Source organism: Mobula hypostoma, chromosome 6, assembly GCF_963921235.1.
Source record: "Mobula hypostoma chromosome 6, sMobHyp1.1, whole genome shotgun sequence".
Lineage (NCBI taxonomy): Eukaryota > Metazoa > Chordata > Chondrichthyes > Myliobatiformes > Myliobatidae > Mobula > Mobula hypostoma.
The window spans coordinates 68,656,927-68,680,387 of NC_086102.1; the positions used below are offsets into that span (position 1 = coordinate 68,656,927).

The 23,461-nt window shown below is 39.1% G+C and overlaps 1 protein-coding gene across 1 annotated transcript in view; it reads right to left on the reverse strand.

Annotated features, from left to right (window-relative positions):
* Nucleotides 1–1,285: 1,285 nt before the first annotated feature.
* The window catches only part of LOC134348085 (superoxide dismutase [Cu-Zn]-like), a 40,462-nt gene continuing 18,286 nt past the window's right edge, over nt 1,286–23,461 (reverse strand). The window contains exons 3-5 of the mRNA XM_063050930.1: nt 14,874–14,943; nt 6,754–6,871; nt 1,286–1,850 (exon numbers count right to left, since the gene is read on the reverse strand). Coding sequence (XP_062907000.1) covers nt 1,734–1,850; nt 6,754–6,871; nt 14,874–14,943 — 305 coding nt within the window. The 3' untranslated portion in view covers nt 1,286–1,733. The remainder of the gene's footprint in view (nt 1,851–6,753; nt 6,872–14,873; nt 14,944–23,461) is intronic.

Below are 23,461 nucleotides of genomic sequence, written 5' to 3' on the forward strand. Positions count from 1 at the left end.
TCTATTACAGTTATTGGATTTATTGAGTATGCATGCAAGAAAACATCTCGGGGTTGTATATGGTCTCTCTCTCTCTCTCTCTCTCACACACACACACACACACATACACACACACTTTAAACTTTAACATTCTGCAATCTGTTGACTCATTTGTGCTTATTTTACATGTGTGATCTGGTGATTTAAATTTGCTCACAAGTGGTAATATCCTGTCAACACCATGCTTTTTTGCAGTACCTTGATATGGTTACTCTGTTAGTACTGACAAAGTACATGCTATCTTCTGATATCAGCTTTGGTACTTCATGTATTAAGATTAAAATTCTCATTACTTCCAAAAGCTTTCTTGAAATCTGTAAGCCAGAACTGTGTAAAGAGTTCAAACTGTGACCATTCTGCTTTAAGTATCTATTACTCAACGTGAACTTACAGCTTGGCTAGCTTTTTTTTACATAATCTTCTTCCTATGCTGCTGTTAGTGACTTGAGTACATCTAATTTCCTTGCCAAAACTTGTATGCTTCATAATATTGAAACATTGTGGTATTTTTCCAACTAAACATCATTTTACATTTATTTAATAGGAAATCCATTTGCTCAGTAGACCTCTATTCTGAAATTACGAGTTTCCAAAATCTAAACCGTGAATATTCATCTCAATTTTCTATTGGGATCATCAGTATTCAAATCTACACCATTGAGTATGTATCACATAACATTTGTGTCTTGTAATGAACTGGCTTTTGATTTAAAGTGCAAGAGAAGGGAAAATGTCAGAGGGATAAGGCATAATAAGCAGCATTTCTGTTGCACAACTACTAATTAAAACCTCCAGCAAGCAGCAATAATAACCAATTAAAAAACCAGCATGGATTTTGGGAGCTGATACTATTTCTCCAGTCCTTCATTACTGACAGAAGTTTGCCATCTTGAAGTTTTAAAACTAAACAAAACCGCAGCATTTCTAAAGCATAGAAAATTAAACTGTACTTTTATCATAGTCTTGGTATGATGATCCGGAACTCATTGAAACGTGGGTCAATTATTCTTCTGACTTCGCCCCAAATTTTTTTGGTGAATGTTACTGGACAAAGTTGCAACCATACAGGTGAATGCAGTGAAGACCTTTATTCTGGCCACTTTAGAGAAATGACAGACTTGCAAATAGAATCAGATGCATAAAAAAGTTTGACAATTTCAAAAACTGTTAAATGCTAGGTATATATTTTAGTTTAAGAAATTAAAATTAACTATTTTATCTTCCTAAATAGAATATGGAGTATCCCTACATTTGCCCCTTTTAAAATTAGAAGTAATTGATTAATTTGAACAAGCAATGAAACAAATGCTACTGACTTGAAGGTCAGTTATTCTGATGCTGTACAGAAATTAATTACCTATAAAATTGTTATTAAACTAGGTTAGCCTAGTCTAGCATTGTCATGTGAATTCAGTTTGCTGGGCTTAGTAACATACAATTCATTTGATGTCAGTATTCATACTTAAAGGAAAGAACTAAAATGCATCCCAATTTTCCTTTGAAGAACACTGCCTTTAAAATAGGCCTGGATGAAGTTTCCAGCAGTGCACAGTTATATGAATGTTACTATACACAATCTGTATTTACAGCATCTGTATATAATTTTGAATCAAATGCTGTGCAGTAATAAGGACTGCAGTTTAAGAAAAGTGATAACAGCCGTAGTGTCTCAAATTAGAATTTCTGCTACATATTTATTTGGGGTCTTCATCTATTCCAATTATACCCCAAGCTAAACCTGCTCCTTGGTTTCCTGTTTCAAGACTCTCTGAATCACCACCTTTGCCCAGGTCATCTTCATTCTCGTGAACCTTAAGCAAGGGAAAAGATTTATCAGTTTATTTCATAAGTAAATAGTCAAGACTTCATTCAACTCAGGGAAGACTTTGCACAGATACAGCATATAGGATTACAACAAAAATTATAAATTAAGATGCATTTCTGGGATAGTTGAATAGGAGTGATTTGATCAGGAAAAAAGAATTGATTCAGTGCTGAAAGAGACCGGCTCAGTGCTCTTGGTAACCTTCCACAAACTAACTCAAAGAACAGACAGTGTTCAGTCGGTGTTATTTTTTTTTAAATCAACTTCCAGTGTGTTAGTTCTCCTGTAATTTGTGCTGGCTGTTGTTAAGATTGTGTAAGTATGGCACTTTCTGAAGTTCTTTATCCACAAGCAGTAAAATACCAAATACTGACATATTTTGCACAATTTTCCCATAGTAACCCAAATGAGCAGAAGACTGAATATGGAGTCATATACTGCCCCATCATAACCTCAACGTTAATAAACACATAATCCTACTTCACCTTCACAAGGAAAATTGAGGGAGGCACCTCAGTAAGCAAGTTCTTGTCAACCCACAACGTTAATCTAAGCAGCTAAAGGACACGGAGCCATGTTATTTGGGTTACCTCAACTTGACACGCACATACTCCACTAGTATCCTGGTAACGATCATTCTTCAGTAGTATGCTGCTATAAATTACCACTATGAGACTGAATTTCTTACATGTTGTTTTTAAGATGTTAAAGAACTCTTCAAATAGTTCACATTCAAGTTAACCTTGCAGGATGTTAGGGATAAATTTGTCCCGGTGAGGAAGATAAAGAATGGTAGGGTGAAGGAACCATGGGTGACAAGTGAGGTGGAGAATCTAGTCAGGTGGAAGAAGGCAGCATACATGTGGTTTAGGAAGCAAGGATCAGATGGGTCTATTGAGGAATATAGGGAAGCAAGAAAGGAGCTCAAGAAGGGTCTGAGAAGAGCAAGAAGGGGGCATGAGAAGGCCTTGGCGAGTAGGGTAAAGGAAAACCCCAAGGCATTCTTCAATTATGTGAAGAAAAAAAGGATGACAGGAGTGAAGGTAGGACCGATTAGAGATAAAGGTGGGAAGATGTGCCTGGAGGCTGTGGAAGTGAGCAAGGTCCTCAATGAATACTTCTCTTCAGTGTTCACCAATGAGAGGGAACTTGATGATGGTGAGGACAATATGAGTGAGGTTGATATTCTGAAGCACGTTGATATTAAGGGAGAGGAGGTGTTGGAGTTGTTAAAATACATTTGGACGGATAAGTCCCCGGGGCCTGACGGAATATTCCCCAGGCTGCTCCACGAGGTGAGGGAACAGATTGCTGAGCCTTTGGCTAGGATCTTCATGTCCTCGTTGTCCACAGGAATGGTACTGGAGGACTGGAGGGGGGCGAATGTTGTCCCCTTGTTCAAAAAAGGTAGTAGGGATAATCTGGGTAATTATAGACCAGTGAGCCTTACGTCTGTGGTGGGAAAGCTGTTGGAAAAGATTCTTAGAGGTAGGATCTCTGGGCATTTAGAGAATCATGGTCTGATCAGGAACAGTCAGCATGGCTTTGTGAAAGGCAGCTTGTGTCTAACAAGTCCGATAGAGTTCTTTGAGGAGGTGACCAGGCATATAGATGAGGGTTGTGCAGTGGATGTGATCTGCATGGATTTTAGTAAAGCATTTGACAAGGTTCCACACGGTAGGCTTATTCAGGAAGTTAGAAGGCATGGGATCCAGGGAAGTTCGGCCAGGTGGATTCAGAATTGGCTTGCCTGCAGAAGGCAGAGGGTCGTGGTGGAGGGAGTACATTCAGATTGGAGAATTGTGATTAGTGGTGTCCCACAAGGATCTGTTCTGGGATCTCTACTTTTCGTGGTTTTTATTAACAACCTGGATGTGGGGGTAGAAGGGTGGGTTAGCAAGTTTGCAGACAACACAAAGGTTGGTGGTGTTGTAGATAATGTAGAGGATTGTCAAAGATTGCAGAGAGACATTGACAGGATGCAGAGGTGGGCTGAGAAATGGCAGATGAAGTTCAACCCAGAGAAGTGTGAGGTGGTACACTTTGGAAGGACAAACTCCAAGGCAGAGTATAAAGTAAATGGCAGGATACTTGGTAGTGTGGAGGAAAGTTGCCTCACAGGTGGATAGGGTAGTTAAGAAAGCTCATGGGGTGTTAGCTTTCATAAGTCGAGGGATAGAGTTTAAGAGTCGCAATGTAATGATGCAGCTCTATAAAACTCTGGTTAGGCCACACTTGGTGTACTGTGTCCAGTTCTGGCCGCCTCTCTATAGGAAGGATGTGGAAGCATTGGAAAGGGTACAGAGGAGATTTACCAGGATGCTGCCTGGTTTAGAGAGTATGGATTATGATCAGAGATTAAGGGAGCTAGGGCTTTACTCTTTGGAGAGAAGGAGGATGAGAGAAGACATGATAGAAGTGTACAAGATAATAAGAGGAATAGATAGAGTGGATAGCCAGCGTCTCTTCCCCAGGGCACCGCTGCTCAATACAAGAGGACATGGCTTTAAGGTAAAGGGTGGGAAGTTCAAGGGAGATATTAGAGGAAGGTTTTTTACTCAGAGAGTAGTTGGTGCATGGAATGCACTGCCTGAGTCAGTGGTGGAGGCAGATACACTAGTGAAGTTTAAGATACTACTATATGGAGGAATTTAAGGTGGGGGCTTATATGGGAGGCAGGGTTTAGGGGTCAGCACAACATTGTGGGCCGAAGGGCCTGTACTGTGCTGTACTATTCTATGTTCTATAAAACTCAAAATTCAAAAACTCCTCTTGTACTGCAATTTTAATTAACTTCTTTTAAGATATCCCTGTGCTACATCTAAAAAGAAATCAATAAATAATAAATCACAATTTGTTACCTTTAAAATGTTTTGAGATCTATCTTTACAATTCACTCTTCAGTGTTTCCTGTCTTTAAATGGTACAGGGAGTTTGGTAATGTGATGGTTGCATTCCTAAGAAATCATGCATCATAGTCACGTTATAAAAATATTGTGCAAATGGCAATAAGGGTCGAGAGCTGGAGTTTCAGACTAACAACCAAGTTAGTTTTTCTGCAAGATTTTCAAAAAAAAAGGAGCTTTTAACAGCTGTAAGTTTATTTTGTTAATCTAAAAGGTGCTGTTACTTAATCGAGTATGGTTGCACAATTATCAAAAGTGATTGTTTATCATTTTCCACTGATCTCCCATGCTGAACCTAGCAGCCTGGGTTCTTAAGGAAAAATGGTGCTTGATTTATAGTTGAGAATTTACATGTAAGCAGTTTTCTTCCTAGGACATTTATTTTGTTTGTCATTTTCCAAAACAACTCAACTGAAAATACACTGTAACATTTTGGCCCACATTATACAAATTGTGTTCCTTAACTAATCAATTTCATTACATCCAAAACACAACAGATTCTGTAGCTGTTGGAATTCCTGAGAAACCCACAGAAACTGATGGAGGAACTGAGCAACCCACACAAAATGCTGGAAGATGGGATGGTAGTGCAGCAGTTAGCGTTAACACTATTACAGTGCCAGCAACTTGGGCTCAACTGCACTGCTGTCTGTAAGGGGTTTGTACATTCTCCCCATGACCATGTGGATTTGCTCTGGGAGCTCCAGTTTCCCCTCACATATGGGTTAGTAGGTTAATTGGACACATGGGTGTAATTGGGCACTGTAGGCTCTTTGGGCCAGAAGGACCTGTTACTGTACTATATCTTAAACAAAAGAGTAAAACGTGCTTTTTGTACACACTGCCATTCTCTCTAACATGAATTTTGCATATCTGCTGTTTATCACATTCTTTAACTCCGGAGATGTGGTTCTTCAGTAAATCAAGATATGAACAATACATTACTGCTTACCTCAAGTTTTGTGTGATATTGAAACAATCTCACCCAAACGACCTGTACTCAAGTTTTATAATTGCACTAATTGGGATGACCTGTTTCAACCTCTCCATATTCTCAACACTCTGCAGAAAAACTTGACATCCACTTTTTAAGTTTCTACTTTTACACATCCCCATTCTGCACTAGGCCAGAAATGACAACTGTTTTTGTTTTCAAGTAAAATTTCAAAGAAATTCCATAAAGTAATCACATTTTCTTAGAAGTCCTGGAACAAGTCATTCTCATAGCTGCGTTCCTGTAATTGTTAAAATATTTTAATTAACTCAAATTAACTTAAAAATTGTACTCCTTTATAAGTAAAGCCTACTACTATTTTCTTGCTCTTCTATGGTCTTCTCAACCCATTTAGATATTTTTAGTATCTTAGAAATCTATGCCAGATTTGTTTGGTTTCTGCTCCATTTAGCTTACTAAGTTTTTAAGAATTAAAGTTTATGCCAAAATGATGAACTTAATTTTCCTTTTGTCAGCTCACCTTCCTGTTGGAAATCAACACCTTTTATACTGAAATTGAAGCCACTTCAGCTTGCTATTTCCCATTGTCTGTAAATTGGGAGTAATCTCTGACTTTTACTCCTCCCCTCCTTCTGTCATAATTTTTCAGTTCAATCTGCTACTTGGTTCATAAGTAGACAGCTTTGCAAGAATTTTCAAGTCTTCAAAGTAGAACTTTATCAAAAGGTATTCTGAAAATGTACCACCTTTATTGCTTTTACCTGCTCTTTCCAATTTGTTTACAGAATTCATTGTGTTTCAGTAGGCCAAAGTTACTTTCATGGTCTTGTACTCCGTGAACAGCTATTTTTTTGTTTTTTGTTAATTCAAATGAAGAAAGGAATTGAAACATGATTCTAATTTAGAAAATTCAACTGTTTTTGATACATTTTGGTTGAATTAATTCAAAATCAAAATAATTCAAAATTATTTTCTCCACTATTAACTCTATTTGCTATTTTGCTTGGCAGTACAATTTTAACACTTACCACTATACTACGTCCAATAATTGAATGCTTTCCTGCCAGGCGAAGCAGCCGGTCTTCCAGTTCAAAGCGGGCTATGCCACTTCCATCAGCTTCAATGTTTCCTAGGTCACCCACATGTCTATATAAATTGAAACATTATAATTTAATCAAAGGAATGTTCACTGTTTATGCATGTTTAAAGTGACACATTTTTTCTCGTTGACGATGCATTTTAAAGGCTTAGAGGTAGCTAAATCTTTCCAAATCTATTTACCAGTATTCCTCAGGTCAGTATTGGGACCACTATTTTTCACATTGTCAATGATTTTGGATAATGGAATTGATGGCTTTGTAGCAGAGTTTGCGGACAATATGTAGATAGATGGAGGGGTAGGTAGTGCTGAGGAAGCAAAGCAATTGCCGCAGGACTTAGACAGATTGGAGGAATGGGCAAACAAGTGGCAGATGGAATACAGTGTTGGGAAATGTATAATAATGCATTTTGGTAAAAGGAACAATAGTGCGGACTATTTCCTAAATGGCAGAAGGTTCAACCATCAGAGGTGCAGAGGGACTTGGGAGTCCTTGTGCAAGACTCCCAGAAGGTTAATTTACAGGTTGAGTCTGTGGTAAAGGCAGCAAATGGAATGTTGGCATTTATTTCAGGAGAAATAGAATATATAAGCAAGGAGACAATGCTGAGGCTTTATAAGACACCAGTCAGGCTAGACTTGAAGTATTGTCAACAGTTTTGGGCCCCACATCTCAGGAAGGATAGGTTGTCATTGGAGAGCGTCCAGGGGAGGTTCACAAGGATAATTCCAGGAATTAAGAGGTTAACTTACAAGGAGCATTTGGCAGCTTTGGGCCTGTACTCACTGGAATTTAGAAGAATGCAGAGGGATCTCAATGAAACCTGCCAGGCACTGAAAGGGTTAGATAGTGTGCTCAATTTGACATGGCATCAAAGGTTATGGGGACAAAGCTGGGGAATGGGGCTGAGGAGGGCAAAAATGGATCAGCCATGATTGAATGGTGGAGCAGAGTCAATGGGCTGAATGGCCTAATTCTGCTCCTATTTCTTATGGTCTGGAGTCTTCAAATTGACTTAAGCAGCTCAGCTGAACTCTGTTACAAGTTTTCACTCAACCCCAGAATCATGACTAGTTTAAGTAGTATACCTGCAGAATTTCTCATGTTATCTCTGGAAAGGTAATTGCTTTATAAGAAATATAATTAAATCTAATTCTAAAATACTTTTTTTAAACTTGTCGTAATGAAACATTTTAAAAGATCTGATACAAAATTGGATGTCTAAGATGAAGAATTATTCAGCTTTTTTTGGTGTCCATTTAGAAATCAAGGTTGAATGTTTAAATTGCTTTGTTCCGAGTTTTGAAAGTGATATTATCTTTCAGAAAAAGGAACCTGCCTCCCTCAACTTCTTTCTGACCAAAGACCTGTGATACGTTTCATAAACACTTTATTTAACAAAAATATTAATTATGAATCAGATTCTAACAGGCAAGACTAACTAATATTGAATGATTAGAACTGGTTTCTTCACCAGCATATTATTTCTGTATTATTTTCATTCCTATGAATTGCAATTTGCTATTTTAATTGTATGCCTATCCTTGAAAGGAGGTAAACATGTCATCCTTTTTGAAAAATACTAGTGGAATTTATTCCATGCCCTTTTTAAACTCTAGCCTAATGCAAAAAGAACATCAAACTAGCAAAGCTTTAAGATGCCACAGGAAACTGTTGAGGCCAGTTCATTGGCTATATTTAAGAGGGAGTTAGATACGGCCCTTGTGGCTACGGGGGTCAGGGAGTATGGAGGGAAGGCTGGGGCGGGGTTCTGAGTTGGATGATCAGCCATGATCATAATAAATGGCGGTGCAGGCTCGAAGGGCCGAATGGCCTACTCCTGCACCTATTTTCTATGTTTCTATGTTTATCAACTCTCAGATAAGCCATTTGAATAAGTAAAGTAACAAGTCCTTTGATTACCTTGACTAAGAAGCACGTTTTATTTCATTTCTTTTAAGGCTTCCTGCTCCCAGTACACAGTTATGCGTTCGCTATAAATGCACTAAACTTGTCACTACCCGTAACCATAGAAAACAGGATGGGTCTAGGGGATAATCTATTATTTTATCCATTAGGAAGCATTGCTTATAAAATACATCTACTAATCCAGAAATAGTCACCTCTAGCTGTGTTAAGTTTAAAATGATAATTTAATTTATTTAAATGAGGGAGTAGTCTGTCTTCTTGAGAGGACTTAGTATCACTGACCAGTCTAAAAGTTATTGCCCTTGAGAAAATAGGTGCTGCGTTGAATCACTGTTATCCCTCTGGTGAAGGTTCTTACAATGCTATTAGAAACAGAGAATCAAATGATGGATTAGGTAAAGCAATATATTTCAGTCAGAACAATATGCAGCTTAAATCGCAGCATGCCTTTTTCACCACCCTGTCCACCTGTGATACTGCTTTCAAAAAAATAGACTATGTACTTTTTCTCTTAAGTCCTTCTGCTCCATTACACTCCCTAGTGCCCTACCATTCACAGAACAAGACTTATACTGGTTTGACTTTCGAAATGCATCATCAAATGCTTACGTGTACTGAAATCTATTTGCCACTCATTGACTAACTTCTCTAACTGATCAAAATCCCCTTGTAATCCATGATGAACTTCTTCACATCAACGCCACCTAACTCCATGTCATCTTCAGACTTACTGATCAAGTCTTGTGGAGTCACATCCAAATCACTTATATAAATAAAAAATAACAAGTGTCCCAGCACAACCCTGTGGCACACCACCAGTCACATGGCTTCCGAGAAACAACCTTCAACTATCACCTTTTGCTTCCTACCTTTGAACCACTTTAAACCCATCATGTGAGCTTCCCCGAAAGCCCAAGCTATGGAACCTTCCAGTTCAGCCTACCATGTGGGATCTTGTTGAAGGCTTTTGATAAAGTACATACAAACAACATCCACTACCCTACCCTCATCTACTTTTTTGATTACCTCTTTAAAAAGAAACCCTAAAAAGTTCGAGCACAACTTCGCATGCACAAGGCTCTGCCTATCCAGACCTACCCTGTACCCCTTTGGAATGTACTGAAGGGCCCCCAAGAAAGCCAAGTGGTCACAGGAAGTACGTACAAACTCCTTACAGGCAGCCGCAATTATTCAACCCCAATTGTTGGCACTGTAAAGTGTTGTGCTAACTGCTACGCTAACATTTCCCATCCCATTAGGAAAAAAAGCTATTTCTAATTTACTGTGATTATTCAAAGTGTATTTATCAAAGAATGTATAAATTATACAACCGTGAGATTTGGTTGCATACAAGCAATCACAAAGAAAGGTACCTGAAAGAACCCAATTTTTAAAAAATAAGACCAACCCCCCAAAGAAAAACACAAAACAAATCATGCAAACAATAGAAGTGAGCAACAACAGCATTCCAAACCAAGTTGAGTCCTTAGATCCAAATCCCTGGAGCAGCTCAGAGTGGGCTCAAAGCCTTGATATTCAGTTCATCATATTAGCAGGACAAATGACCGCAAAGTAAAACACACGAAGCACAGCAACTGGGGGGAGTCTTGCAGTCTTAGCATCATGGAGAGAGGAGCCCCCAGACTATCTGTGCTGGCATTTAAATTGTCCGAACCTCCCACTAGGAAATGGCCCTACAGTGGCGATTTGCTTCATGCCTGAGTTCACTAGCAGAAAAGCTGTTCTCAACCTCTCCAAATCGGCTCAGCTCCCAGAGTGATCCAACTTCGCCCGGCACCCTGCCTTCCAGTCTATCTGGGCAGGCATTTAGATTGTCCAAACAGCATATTGTACCATGCATTAGTATCTGGGCCTCGCCGCATGGCGAATCTCTCCGGGCCTAGAACAAACTGCCAAGCGATTTGCTTCAGAACTGGATTTCGCTGCCAAAGAAGCCCAGTATTGGCTCAGTACTCAGAGCAATTCACACTCACACCTGGGTTAGTTAGACGGGCATCAGAATTCCTTTGCCCCATCTCTCCTCCGAATCGCCCATTCCAACCAGCACGGCTCCAACTCCAAGTGCGTCAATCTTACAACACACCAGCAGGCACATCTCGCAAATTAACTTCGCCTTCACTTGCCTCTTCATTGTTTGCAGTGATAGTTTACCACAATTTACTTTTTTTAAAAAAAGTGTTATTGATAATGATTTTAATCGAATTCCTTTGCTTCTGAACTATCAGTAAACTGTCGCGCGTCTTTGGTAGCGCCATCTTAAACCAAATATTATGAATATATTCCATTAAGTTACAAGAGAAATGATTAATAGTCACATCCGGCCTAGTCCAGAACAACTAATGATGAGTTCCTCCAGAACTGATGTTGAAATTGTGGGTTGTTGAGGCAGGCAGTTCCATCACATTAAATTACTTTTAAAGGGAGGCCTCAATCATGTGGGAATTATCTCCGGAGAAAAGCAACTGATGTTAAAAAAAATAGCCACCCACTTTTTAAAATCAAGTATAACTCGACAACAGTCTGACCAAAGCCATTATTATCAATGCTAGTTGTGTCCAAACTTTGTCCCAGTTTCCAAGGATTGTTACTGCACATGATCATTAACACTTAGCATAGTAATGTGGAATACAGTAGACCTAATCTTCTAAACTAAAGGGGAACTACTTATCCTGCAGCAACTATACTCCAGTCCTGATGCACAGTTTTGATTGAAAATATCTACCATCCCTTTGCCTCCACAAATGCTACTTGACCAAAAGACCTCTTCCAGTTTATTTTATAATGGGATCCAAAGTAATAAAAAGCCCACAAAATAAACACCAATACATAAAACTGTAGATCCTGAAATCTGTAGCAAAAAATTAAACTCTATTTGGTTCATACACTCATTCTATTTTGTAATTTTAAAGAAGTGTGTGTGTTTAGTAGCAACTTGATACTCAAATTATATAGGCCAATCACTCAAAACAGTGAATCAATGACCAAGGTGCATCAAAGTCTTCAACTATCAATATCTATAAATATTCAAACTGGTATCTCCATTATTTTACACAGTTCAAGAATGATCATTATGACAAGCTCAACTATAAATGGAAAAAATTAGATTTTCTCAACTGCTTGCTATGTGGTTCTATTATTCCACAAAAAAAATCACAACAAATAATTTTATTGCTCAAGTAAACTTAATGTCTCCTACCTCCACCATCTGGCAGCTTGTTCCATCTACTCACCTTTTTTTATGGAAAAACTTGCCTTTTAGCTCACCTTTAAATCTTTCCCACTAACTTTCAACCTATGCCCTCTAATTTTAGACTTCTCAGCTCTGAAGAGAAGACCATCTATTCACTTTATCTAAGTCCTTCACAATTTTTATCATGCCCTCAATTAAGATTACCCCTGAGCCTCCTTCACTCCAGCTAAAATTGCCCCAGCATTTCCAGTCTCCTATCCAGTGGTAGTTTACCACTAATTAAAAGTTATATAAACACTAGAGTTAGAAAAATAAATCAGGTATTCTGTGGCACAGCAATTGGGTGGTATAATGGAACAAAAAATAATTGAGTGTAAGTCTAACAACTTTAAGAATGTATGATTCCACATACAACCATCAGTTCAACTGCTAGGAACAATCAGCAATTTACACTGAAGTAACTCAAAGCTGATTCATCCTTAGTCTCAATACTGCTACTACTCTTTATTATAGCTTTAAGGTCGATGAATCTCCACCTCCAATATATTCAATAATTCTATTTAACAGCTGAGTTGAAGAATATTAGTTTCACAATTCTCTGTGAAAACACTCCAAGAAATTCCCTTCAAATCATAAGAAATCCTTAGTTCAAGTGGAGAGTCAACTTCCTGGAAATCAACAGCTAACATGCGTTTATAGACAGCATTTGGTGCTCCATAGAAACATTATCATAAAAGGTTGATAATGCTTTAAACAATGGAAAATCTGAGCAAAGACCAAAATCTTGGTCAAAGATATAAGGGCACAAGGACCTCAAGGGGAGGATGGAGTTGTATAGGAAGCAAAGCCTGAATAATTGAAAGGTCAGACTTTAATTGTGCAAAATTTAAAATCAAGGATGTTCAAGGTGGCTAGAATTAGAGAAAATATATTGCGAGATAGTAGGAAGAAGGCTTCCACCAGCAAAAGGAAAAACAATGCAAGCTTGAAAGTAAGGATGTGATTATTAAAAACTGAAGCATTGTTTAAATGAAAAGCAATGGAAATCTTCCAGTCAAGATGGCACCTGCATACAAAGCTCCTTCGGTCAATGTCCTCTAGATAGATCATGAAACCTTCTTTCACTTCTTTTATGTCTTTTACAGTTGTTTTTCATGAATTTGATTCTGAAAATGTTGGAGCCTACCTTTTTATCGCTATTGAGATCGCTCTGCTGTGGAGATGGGAGACTGCCTTTTATTGCTGATGAGATCGCTCTGCTACGGCGAGGGAGAATATTGTCTAGGTTTTCTGTGTTTGGATGTGGACTTGGATTGTGGGCTTTTTTCAGTCTTAAGATTTTTTCAGTATTCTGTTTTTTGCCCAACCTTTCTTGTTTTTTTGTGTGCAGGGGTGGGGGATTTAGGGGTCGATGTACTTGTTCAGTTTTAGTTCGTTTTTTTTGTGCGGAGAGGTGGTATTTGGGGGTTCATGACCATTTCTTTCTTGGTTTCATTGCTATCTCGAGAAGAATTTTGGAGTTGCATATTTTGATAATAAATGAAGTACTGAACCTTTGAAATCATAAATACTTAAAAGCAATCATAATTTATGTTGGATTACGATTAATTTTGTAGCATTTTTAATGCCACAAATCCAAATATTAGCTGATTCCCCACGTCCAAAGACATAGTGTATCCAATTGCCAAATACTGAGAAACAGTATGAATTAGAATGCAGCTAGGGATGATAAGTTTGTTTGTACAGGGTGTAACCAGGAGTTTGTTGGAATTGTCAAATTCAGAATTAACCAAGAATGGGATTTCCATTCCACCACCATAGACGTTGCTTTCACCAGCATTTCTCTCTTTTTCCCCGCACATCTGTACTTACCCCATCTTTTCGCCATCATAACAGAAATAAGGTTCCTTTTGTCCTTACCCACCATCCCATGAGTCTCCAAATCCAGCACATCATTCAACAGAACTTCTGCTTCAACTGGATCTTATCACTAAAGTACATCAAGTATGATAATACAGCTTCAAAAAAAATTGTTTATCTTGGACTAAAATATTGCAGATCCAGTATGACTGACCATATTTACCCCAGAAGCCTGCCAATCCTTGGTTAGATTTTTCTCTGGATAATTAAATTGTCACTATAGGGGTTGGTGTTCCACACTAATGAATAGATTGACATTGCCTATTACTCCTGTTCTGTCTGGACTGACTACTATGGAACTAATAAACTCGACAATGGACCTGTTGGACCAAATGGCCCAGTTCTATTTTGATATCTCATTTTTATCATTTAATCAATATTTCACAATTTAAGCAAAGCAATGAGATTGTTTCAATGTAAGTATTAGGGTACAGTCAATCTTCCAATGCTTGATAAGACCCAGTAACAAAAACATATTAAGGTGGTACAGAGCCAGCATAATTCTGACATGTGGGCAAAAAAAAGAGCTAATCATTGACATTAGAAAGACATGCTCCTCTATGTCTCACTGGTGTGGTAAAGAGCTTCAAATTCCTGAAAGGTTTCAGCCCAAAACGTCAACTGTACTTTTTTCTTAGATGCTGCTGGCCTGCTGAGCTCTCCCAGCATTTTGAGCGTGTTGCTCGAATTTCCAGCATCTGCAGATTTGCAGATATCATTTGCAATATATTCTGCATTCAGTTATTGTGTTTCCCTTTGTACTACCTTGATATATTTATATTGTGAAACAATCTGTATGTAAGACACTTAAACCAAAAAAAATTTCAAACAGGTCTGAGTAATTTTATTTATGAAAATTCCCCGAGTTGATAAATGAATTTTAAGATTAAAAGTCAGCATTATGTAGTAATGTACACTGTATATGGTAACAAATAAAGATATCAAAAAATAACAGCATTTCCAGCACTACTGTTTAGATGAAACTTACCTCCTCTTATCTTGTGGTGCACCATGCTGTTCTTTACAGGGGTTGAAATGAGGTCCTGTACAGGCAGACCCTAAAAATGTTTAATAGGCTTTGTATTACTGGAAATATTGTCCACTTTATTAACATACTAGTAATAAACAGTGAAGACTGCCACAAATACTGCACATATTCTTGTAAACACAAGGATCTGGCATAGTTTTGAGGAGCTGGGTCACAGACAGGTCTAAGAATCAATCATCTCAATTTTGGCCTTGAGATTTTTGAGTAGAAATACCAACTCCTCTTCCTAACACCAATTTATATTGGATTATAGTTCACTTACTGAGGTATCTATAATACTGTTATTTCCATTATTTCCTGTATCATTACTCCAGTGTAAATGTTTATGCAGTTGTTATTTCTCCATTGTTAAAATGTTTCAAGCACTCCTTTGCTTTTCCTCCATGATAAAGGTAGTGTGACATTTTTCAATAGTTATTTCACTATTCTTCAAGATCTTATATATAAACTGAGAAGTTTCTGTATACATATGGAAATACAGTCATCCACATAAAGAATTTTGATGTTTCCTCAATAGATAGTAAATGGGTGCAATTTTCCAATTTCTCTCTACCAAATGATTTTCTATTTTGTCATTATATACCACAAAGAGTCAACATCTGTTGATACAAGGAAGAAGATGGTAGCATAAATCAGCATATAAAAGCCAATCTGACATACATTACCTACAGAAATTCAGTTAAACAATAGAATCTTCTTTATTCTGTGTGACTGACACACTTTCAACAACAGGAAGCACCCAACTCCTCACCCAATCCACACCATTTGAACAGCTCATCAATTATTTAACAAGCTAGACAATAGTCAAATTTGAACTGATTGTTATCATGGTTCTACAAATACTTGATGTCCCATTACTGAATGAGGGTTCACAACTCTGGAGGGCACGGTACAACAGTTGCTGAATGACCTGAGATAGTTCCTTCTATCCAGTAAACCTGCCGGAAAAACAGTAAGACAGGAGTAAAACACTGAGTAGATCATACTGTATCTGCACAAAAGGTATCCAGGGAAAGTTGGGAGAAAACAAGGCACATTCTTAATGAAATCTAGCATCTGTTTCAGCCACAACTATGATCTCAATACAATAAAAGGATCACATTGTCTGGTTTCTTCCCGATTGAAGTAATTTGCAGCATCTCATCAGACACCTCTCATTGTTGTAGGCTCAAAATTGAATGACAGCAAAGTACATTTCATTCTGTTTTGTGTGCAATCGATCTGCAAGATCTACAAATTTCCATTGAATCAGGGTGCAATTTGCTGCAAGGCCACGAGTAGGAAACAGCCCACCACAACTTTAACTACACCAGAACTGAAAGAGAAGTCACACCTTCATCCTCACAGATAGAAAATCATGCAGGTCAATCCCTCATTTTCTAGCAGCAATCCTTTGTATTCTTTGCTCTTCAACCACCACGGAAAATCAAAGGTTGCTGCAGATCAAGAGTGTGTATATGGCATTATCACCCTTTTGCTATTCTTTCAAGGTTGCTGTACTTGAGCATTCAAAATTGAAAAGACGTAACTGCAAAGTAGATATGTTTGCATCAACTTCAACTTGTAAATTAGAAGAGTATATAGACCAAGGAGAATCAAGAAGGTCAGCATCATTTCTGTAGGTGTTACCACATATGTAGTCCATCTGTTCCCTTCTGGTTAGCTGGAACATGCAACAAGAGTAATATGATACTTTAAGTATCATGACCATCTTTACTAAATGGCTATTGGCATGTGCAGACTACAAACATCTAATGATATGGTGGATCATCTGAATATTGGCCATGATTCCTCTAAAAGATTTTTGGTATTTGAGTGGTGGAAATGTTTCTAGTTATGTAGTAACTAAGGCTAAGCATGCAATTGCAGATAAGCATTGAATGACCCTTTGATTAACTTCTTGTGGCAAAGAATTCAAGTACATAGGAATTTATTCCAGGCCTTCTGAAAATCTAAGAAAACAACATCCACTGACAAAATGCTGGAGGAACTCAGTAGGTCAGGCAGCATCTATGGAAAAAGTACAGTCAACACTTCAGGCCAAAATCCTTCTGATGTCCTGCCGAAGGGTTTCAGCCCTAAACATCGACTGTACTTTTTTCTATAGATGATGTCTGGCCTGCTGAGTTCTTCCAGCATTTTGTGCGTGCTGCTCAAATTTCCAGCATCAGCAGATTTTCTCATTTGACATTTTCCGGCAGTCTGATATCCACTCTCACCTCTCTTTTACTTCTTATATATCTGAAAAAACCTTTTGTATCCTCTTTTATATTATTTTAAACATCCTCTGACACTCATTTGACTATCCTGCCTCTTATTTCCTCAAAGAATCCCAACAGATTTGTCAAGAAAGATTTCCCCTTAAGCCATAGTGACTTTGGCCTTTCTTTTATCATGTACCTCCAATCCTCCAAAACCTCATCCTTAATAATGGACTCCAACATATTCCAAAACACTGAAGTTAGGCTAGCTAACTGGTCTATAATTTCCTTTCTTTTGTCTCTCTCCCTTCTTAAAAGAGTGGAGTGACATTTGCAATTTTCTAGTCCTCCAGAACCATTCCAGGATCTAGTAATATTTGAAAGATCACTACTAATGCATCCACAATCTCTTCAGCTACCTCTTTCAGAACCCTGGGGTGTCATCCATCTGGTCCAGGTGATTATCTACCTTCAGTCCTTTCAGCTTCCCAAGTACCTAGTTCTTAGAGACTACACTCACTTCTGCTCCCTGACACACTCAAATTTCTGACCTACTGCTGTGTCTTCCACAGTGAAGACTGACACAAAATACTTAAGTTCAATTGCTATTTTTGTCCCCCATTATTACCTCTTCAGTGTCATTTTCCGGCAGTCTGATATCCACTCTCACCTCTCTTTTACTTCTTATATATCTGAAAAAACCTTTTGTATCCTCTTTTATATTATTAGCCAGCTTACTTTTGTATTTCTTATTTTCTCTCCTTATTGCTTTTTCCTTTGCCTTCTATTGGTTTTTAAAAGCTTCGTAATCCTCTAACTTCCTACTAATTTTTTTCTATATACGTTCTTTTGCTTTTAAGCTGTCTTTTACTTCCCTAGGCATCTATCGTTGCCTCATCCCTTTAGAATACTACTTTTTCTTTGGAATACATCTATCCTACACCTTTTGAATTGCTCCCAAAAATTGCTGCCAATCAACTTTGGCCAGCTCTCCTCTCATGCCTCTGTAATTCCCTTTACTCAACTGTTAACACTGATACAACTGATTTTAGCTTCTCCCTCTAAAACTGCAGGGTGAGTTCTATCATATTATTATCACTGTCACCTAAGGGTTCCTTTACCTTAAGCTCCCTAATCAAATCTGGTCCATAACAGAACACCTAATCCAGAATTGTCTTTCTCCTAGTGGGCTCAAACACAAGCTACACTAAAAAGCCATCTTGTAGGCATTCTACAAATTCCTTCTCTTGGGATCCAGCACCAACCTGATTTTCCCAATACAACTGCATATTGAAATCCCCCCATCAAGACTGTAACACTGCCCTTTTGGCATACCTTTTCTGTCTCCAGCTGACAGCCTGTACCTCCTCCAGCCAGAAAACGCATGGAGTTCATGTTATCTTTAACTGATGCTGCCCATTCAAAATCTTGCATGTTGTGTGCGCAACTAATCAAGTATGGGAACAGAATAGCTGAATGCTGAAATCATCATGTTTTTCTGGCAGGAAGGGTAATGCACATAACCTTCATTGAAATCAATAGGCAAGGATTAATCCTGCAGAGCAATCCCTGCTACAATTGAAAATTCCCATGATCAACCTGGGAACATAGAAACTACGTCCACCGTTATCTCAAAGTAACTTAATGATTTCAAGTAGGAAGTGCTGAAACCACACAGCCTAAGGGGAGTATCTAAGACACATTTAGAGCAGGGTTTGCTGTTGCCTTGTTATCATAATTTCTGTGGTGCATTAGGGGCACTGTTAGCAAATCTCCTGATCAGGTGAATGGAAAAAATAGTTAGATATAATACCAGGAACACACACAAGATGTTGGAGGAACCCAGCAGGCCAGGCAGCATCTATGGAAAAGAGTACAGTTGACGTTTCAGGCCAAGGCCTTTCAGCAGGACTGGCAAAAACAAAATGAGGAGTATCAGAATCAGAATCAGGTTTATTATCACCGGCATGTGACGTGAAATTTGTTAACTTAGCAGCAGTAGTTCAATGCAATACATGATCTAGAAGAGACAAAAAAATAATAATAAACAAACAAGTAAATCAATTACAGTATACATATATTGAATAATTTAAAAACATGCAAAAAAACAGAAATACTGTATATTAAAGGAAGAGAGGTGGTGTCAAGGATTCAATGTCCATTTAGGAATCGGATGGTAGAGGGGAAGAAGCTGTTCCTGAATCGCTGTGTGTGCCTTCAGGCTTCTGCACCTCCTACCCGATGGTAACAGTGAAAAAGGGCATGCCCTGGGTGCTGGAGGTCCTTAATAATGGACACTGCTTTTCTGAGACACTGCTCCCTGAAGATGTCCTGGGTACTTTGTAGGCTACTACCCAAGATGGAGCTGACTACATTTACAACCCTCTGCAGCTTCTGTTGGTCCTGTGTAGTAGCCCCACCCCCCATACCAGACAGTGATGCAGCCTGTCAGTATGCTCTCCACTCTACATCTATAATAGTTTTTTGAGTGTATTTGTTGACATGCCAAATCTCTTCAAACTCCTAATAAAGTATAGCCACTGTCTTGTCTTCTTTATAACCACATCGATATGAAATTGTCTCTTTGCCCTTGAAATAGCCCTTCGCAAATCAAATCTGGCTTTCTGGTACAGGCTTGGGTCGCCAGACTTGAATGCCACAGATCTAGCCTTCAGCACACACTCATTCCACACAGGTTTTAATGAAGTCAGTAACAACTGCAGCATACTCATCCAAGTTCGAAGAGAAATCCCTGAATACAGTCCAGTCCATCGGTTCAAAGCAGTCCCGTAGGCACTCCTTGTCCATACCTTTATGGTCCTCACTACTGGTGTTGCAGTCTTCGGTCTCTGCCTATACTCAGGGAGTAGAAATACAGCTAGGTGATCAGCCTTCCCAAAGTGAGGGCATGGAATAGCACAGCAGGCATTCTTGATCGTTAAAAGGTGGGGGGGGGGGAGGGAGAAATACAAGGTGATAGCTTAAAGTGGGAGGGGGATAGCTGAAGTAAAGAGCTGGAAATTTGATTGGTGGAAGAGATAGAGGGCTGGAGAAGGGGGAAATCTAATAGGAGAGGACAGAAGGCCATGGAAGAAAGAAAAGGGGGAAGGAGCTCCACAAGACAGAAGGAGGTGATGGGCAGCCAAGGAGATAAAATGAGAGAGGGAAAAGGGGATAGGGAATGGTGAAGGTGGTGGGGGAGCATTACCAGAAGTTCGAGAAATTGATGTTCATGCCATCAGGTTGGAGGCTAACCAGACAGAATATAAAGTGCTGTTCCCCCAACCTGCATTTGGCCTCATCGCGACAGTAGAGGAGGCCATGGATAGACATATCAGAATGGGAATGGGAAGTGGAACTAAAATAGGTGGCCACTGGGAGATCCCGCATTGGCTGGTGGATGGAGCGTAGTTGCTCGGCAAAGTGGTCTCCCAATTGGGTCTCACCAATATAAGAACATATGAAATAGGAGCCAGGAGTAGACCATCTGGCCCGTCGAGACTGCTCCACCATTCAATAATATCACGGCTGATCTGGCCATGGACTTATCTCCACCTACCTGCCTTTTCCCCATAACCCTTAATTCCTCTTCTATGCAAAAATTTATCCAACCTTGTCTTAGATATATTTACTGAGGTAGCCTCCACTGCTTCATTGGGCAGAGAATTTCACAGATTCACCACTCTCTGGGAAAAACAGTTCCTCCTCATCTCTATCTTAAATCTACACCTCTGAATCTTGAGACTACGTCCCCTAGTTCTAGTCTAGCCTACCAGTGGAAACAACTTTCCTGCCTCTATCTTAACTATCCCTTTCATAATTATATATGTTTCCATAAGATCTCTCATTCTTCTGAATTCCAGTGAGTACAGTCCCAGGTGACTCAATCTCTTCTCATAGTCTAACCCACTCATCTCTAGAATCACCCTGGTGACCTCCTCTGCACCCGCCTTCAAAGCCAGTATATCTTTTCTCAAGTAAGGAGACCAGAATTGCAGGCAGTACTCCAGGTGTGGCCTCACCAGTATCCCGTACAGTTGCAGCATAACTTCTCTGCTCTTAAAATTCAATCCCTTTAGCAATGAAGGCCAACATGCCATGTGCCTTCTTGATAGCCTGCAGCACTTGCAAACCAACCTTTTGTAATTCATGCATAAGCACTCCCAAGCATGCTGCAATTTTTTACCATTTAAATAATAATCTGCTCTTTCAGTTTTCCGTCCAAAGTGGATGACCTCACATTTACCAACTTTGTACTCCATCTGCCAGACCCTTGTCCACTCACTTAACCTATCTATATCTCTCTGCAGACTCTCTGTATCTTTTACACTATTCGCTCTTCCATTCAATTTAGTATTGTTAGCAAACTTAGATATTCTACACTCAGTCCCATTTTCCAGATTGTTAATGTATATCGTGAACAGTTGTGGGCCCAGTACCGACCCCTGCAGCACACCACTCACCAGTGATTCCCAACCAGAGTAACACCCATATAATCTCAACTCTCTGCTTTCTATTAGTTAACCAATCCTCTATCCATGCTAGTACATCACCCCCTTCTCTATGCAACTGTATCTTATGGATAATCCTTCTATGCAGCATTTTATCGAACACCTTCTAGAAATCCAAGTGAATAACGTCCATCTGTTCCCCTCTATCCACTGCACTCATTATATCGTGAAAGAACTCCAATAAGTTTGTCAAACAGGACCTGCGTTTGCTGAATCCATGATGCGTCTGCCTGATGGATCCATTTCTTTCCAGATGCCTCGCTATTTCTTCTTTAATGATAGCTTCAAGCATTTTTCCAACTACAGATATTAAACTAACTGGCCTATAGTTGCCTGCCTTTTCCCTATATACTTTTTTGAACAGTGGCGTGATAATCAGCATCTTCCAATCTGCCGGGACCTGCCCAGAGTCCAGAGAATTTTGGTAAATTATCTCCAAAGCCTCCACTATAACTTCTGCCATTTCCTTCAATACCCTGGGATGCATTCCATCAGTACCAGGGGTCTTATCTGTCTTCAGGGCCACAAGTTTGCTCAGCACTAGCACTACCTCTTTAATGACAGCTATTGTATCAAGGTCTTCACTTCCCATTTCATCCATAACAACTCTCTTTGGCACGTTAGACATGTCCTCCACCATGAAGATCGACACAAAATAGTCATTCAAAGCCTCTGTCATTTCCTCATTACCCAATATCAATTCCCCCTTCTCGCCCTCCAAGGGACCTATGTTCACTTTAGCCACCCTTTTACGCTTTATATAATTATAAAAACTTTTACTATTGGTTTTTATATTTTGTGCTAGTTTATTTTCGTAATCTAGCTTCTCTTTCTTTATTGCTTGCTTAGTGGTCTTTGTTGCTTTTTAAAGTGTTCCTACTCTTCCAGTTTCCCACTGCTCTTGGCGACTTTGTACGCATGAGCTTTTAGCTTGATGCCTTCTTTTACTTTCCTTAGTTATCCAAGGCTGGCTCTCCCCACCCTTGCTTTTAACTGGAATATACTTTTGTTGAGCACTGTGAAAAACCCTTTGAAAGTCTTCCACTGTTCCTCAACCATCCCACCATATAGCCTGTGTTCCCAGTCTACACTAGCCAAACCCTCTCCCATCCCATCTAGTCTCCATTGTCTAGGCATAATACACTGGTTTTCAATCGAACTATTGCATCCTCCACTTGTATGAGAAACTTGATCATACCGTGATCACTCTTTCCAATAGGATCCCTAATGACAAGATCACTAATTTTACCTGTCTCATTGTACAAAACCAGATCTAAGATAGCACATTCCTTTCTAGATTCAGTAACATGCTGTTCAAGAAAGCCATCATGGATGCATTCTATGAAGCCCTCAAACTCCCTTGACCAACTTGATTCACCCAATCTATGTGCAAGTTAAAGTCCCCCACGATAACTGCTGTTCCATTCTTACATGCCTCAGATATTTCTCTGTTTATTGCCTGTGCCACTGTAATGTTATTGTTTGGTGCCCTATGGACAACTCCCACCAGTGATTTTTTGCCCTTTATTATTCCAAATCTCTAAAGAGATGGATTCAACATTCTGCTCCTTAGATCTTATATTGTCTCTCACTATCACCTTGATCTCATCTTTAATTAAGAGTGCTACCCCACCTCCCCTACCTTCCTACCTATCCTTCCATTTTACCTGATATCCTTGGATATTTAATTCCCAATCCTCTCCATCCTGCAACCACATCTCTGTAATGGCCACTAAATCATACCCCTTTGCACTGATTTGTGCCACAAGTTCACACACCTTGTTTCGAATACTACAAGCTTTCAAATAAGGTGCCC